The sequence below is a fragment of the Oryx dammah genome, unplaced genomic scaffold, assembly GCF_014754425.2.
Source record: "Oryx dammah isolate SB20612 unplaced genomic scaffold, SCBI_Odam_1.1 HiC_scaffold_271, whole genome shotgun sequence".
Taxonomy (NCBI): Eukaryota; Metazoa; Chordata; class Mammalia; order Artiodactyla; family Bovidae; genus Oryx; species Oryx dammah.
In genome coordinates this window covers 11,673-13,221 of record NW_024070438.1, presented here as the reverse complement: position 1 = coordinate 13,221, position 1,549 = coordinate 11,673, and the positions used below count along the sequence as shown (strand labels likewise).

At 50.8% G+C, this 1,549-nt stretch overlaps 1 protein-coding gene across 1 annotated transcript; it reads right to left on the bottom strand.

The window, feature by feature from the left end:
* Positions 1-6: 6 nt before the first annotated feature.
* LOC120859221 (UDP-glucuronosyltransferase 1A3-like) lies at positions 7-905 on the bottom strand (the record flags this gene model as incomplete). Its single annotated transcript, XM_040235405.1, has 1 exon — positions 7-905. A coding segment is annotated over exon 1 (837 nt), but the record flags the coding sequence as incomplete, so codon positions are not given.
* Positions 906-1,549: the final 644 nt, after the last annotated feature.

Below are 1,549 nucleotides of genomic sequence, written 5' to 3'. Positions count from 1 at the left end.
GGCACAGTTGATGCCCCCAATGAACACCATGTTGGGCATGATCGGCCGTGGGTAATCCATGACAAAGTCTCTTCTGAACAGCCACACGGATCCAGAGGCAAGAATCTCCACCAGTGACACCTCTCTCTGAAGAAGCTCAGAGGCCATACGTGCATAAGGAGTGAAAGTAATCTGGCAAATGTACTTCAGGGCCAGAGGGTAGAGCATGTTCTTCACCCTTTGGAAGAAAGTCATGTGGTCTGAATTCCTTGTTAATAACCGAGGAACATAAGAGAAAGGGTTTGGGCACGCTGTGCCCTCAACATCTAAGTCACAGGGAACAGAACGCAAAAAAAACACAGCAGGAATGGAGAGGTACTTCGCCAGCACTGCCCCGCAGGGGTGAACAGGGTCTGTTAAAACCACATCAAAGGAACTGGCATTCAGGTGCCTGATAAGATCCTTGTTATACAGCAGCCCCTCACAAGACCTTTCAAAGAACAAAGACCCGTTTTTCAAAGATGCCATAGTTTTCAAAAACATTGTTACCCAATGTACTTTTTCAAAAAGCAGATGTACATGAGTCTTCATGAGGGAATCCAGTTTCTCCTGTGTGTAGGGAATGGCGTAGGTTTTCGTGGTGAAAAAGTCCTCTGCCTTGATGTGCATATTCACCTCCGGAGCAACGACCACTGCCTGGTGACCTCTGGCATGGAGCTCCCGCACGGCCTCCCGCATGCTGAGCCAGTGGCTGCCCTCCATGGGGACCACCAGCACCTTCCCGGCCTGGGTCCATCGCCCGACGCACACACAGAGCAGGAGTCCAGCCAGCACCTGCCGCCGAAGCTGCAGTCCCAGGGCCATCTCCACACAAACCAGAAGCAGCTGAGTCTCTGGTGGGGCTGTGCTGCCTATATGTGTTCCCTTGTCTTATCATCAAGTCACTTAGGCAGAATGGCATGTCATTGGAAGGCAGCATGCCCACCTTACATTAATCATTACAGGATAAGTCCATGCCTCAGTTTCATCACCTCTGATCTCACCCAGGGAACGGTTAACCCCTTATCTTGGAACAGCTCTCTGACCAGCTGCTTCCTCTGGGGAGCATTCCAGTTCATTCTCTTGTTCTTCATCCGATTGCCAAAGCAAGACTGTGCCTGTCCATTCCCTTGGTCACCTCCTACCTCTCTGCTAACCATGTTCTCTGGGGCTTGACTCAGTGCTGAGGAGTCACCTCTGCCCCAATCCCCACCCAGAACCTCTGCTGCATGTGACCTTCCCTGAGAACTCTTCAAACTCTTTCCCTCCATCATGGGTGAATACTGAGCACATCCAGGGAAACATATAACATCACGAGAAGAGCCTTCTCTCAGCAGGGAGGGGATGGTGGCTCTCTGGTTTTTTCCTGTTCCACACTGGACACCTCTTGCACTTCCCAGAGAGAGTCTGTCCAAACAGCTGCCCAAAATGGAAACATCTGGAAGGATCCTTGAGGACAACCACAGAAGGGCTGCTTGAGAATTCTTTCTCTGCCTCGTGGAATAGAACTTCCTCTTATCTAAATCACCAG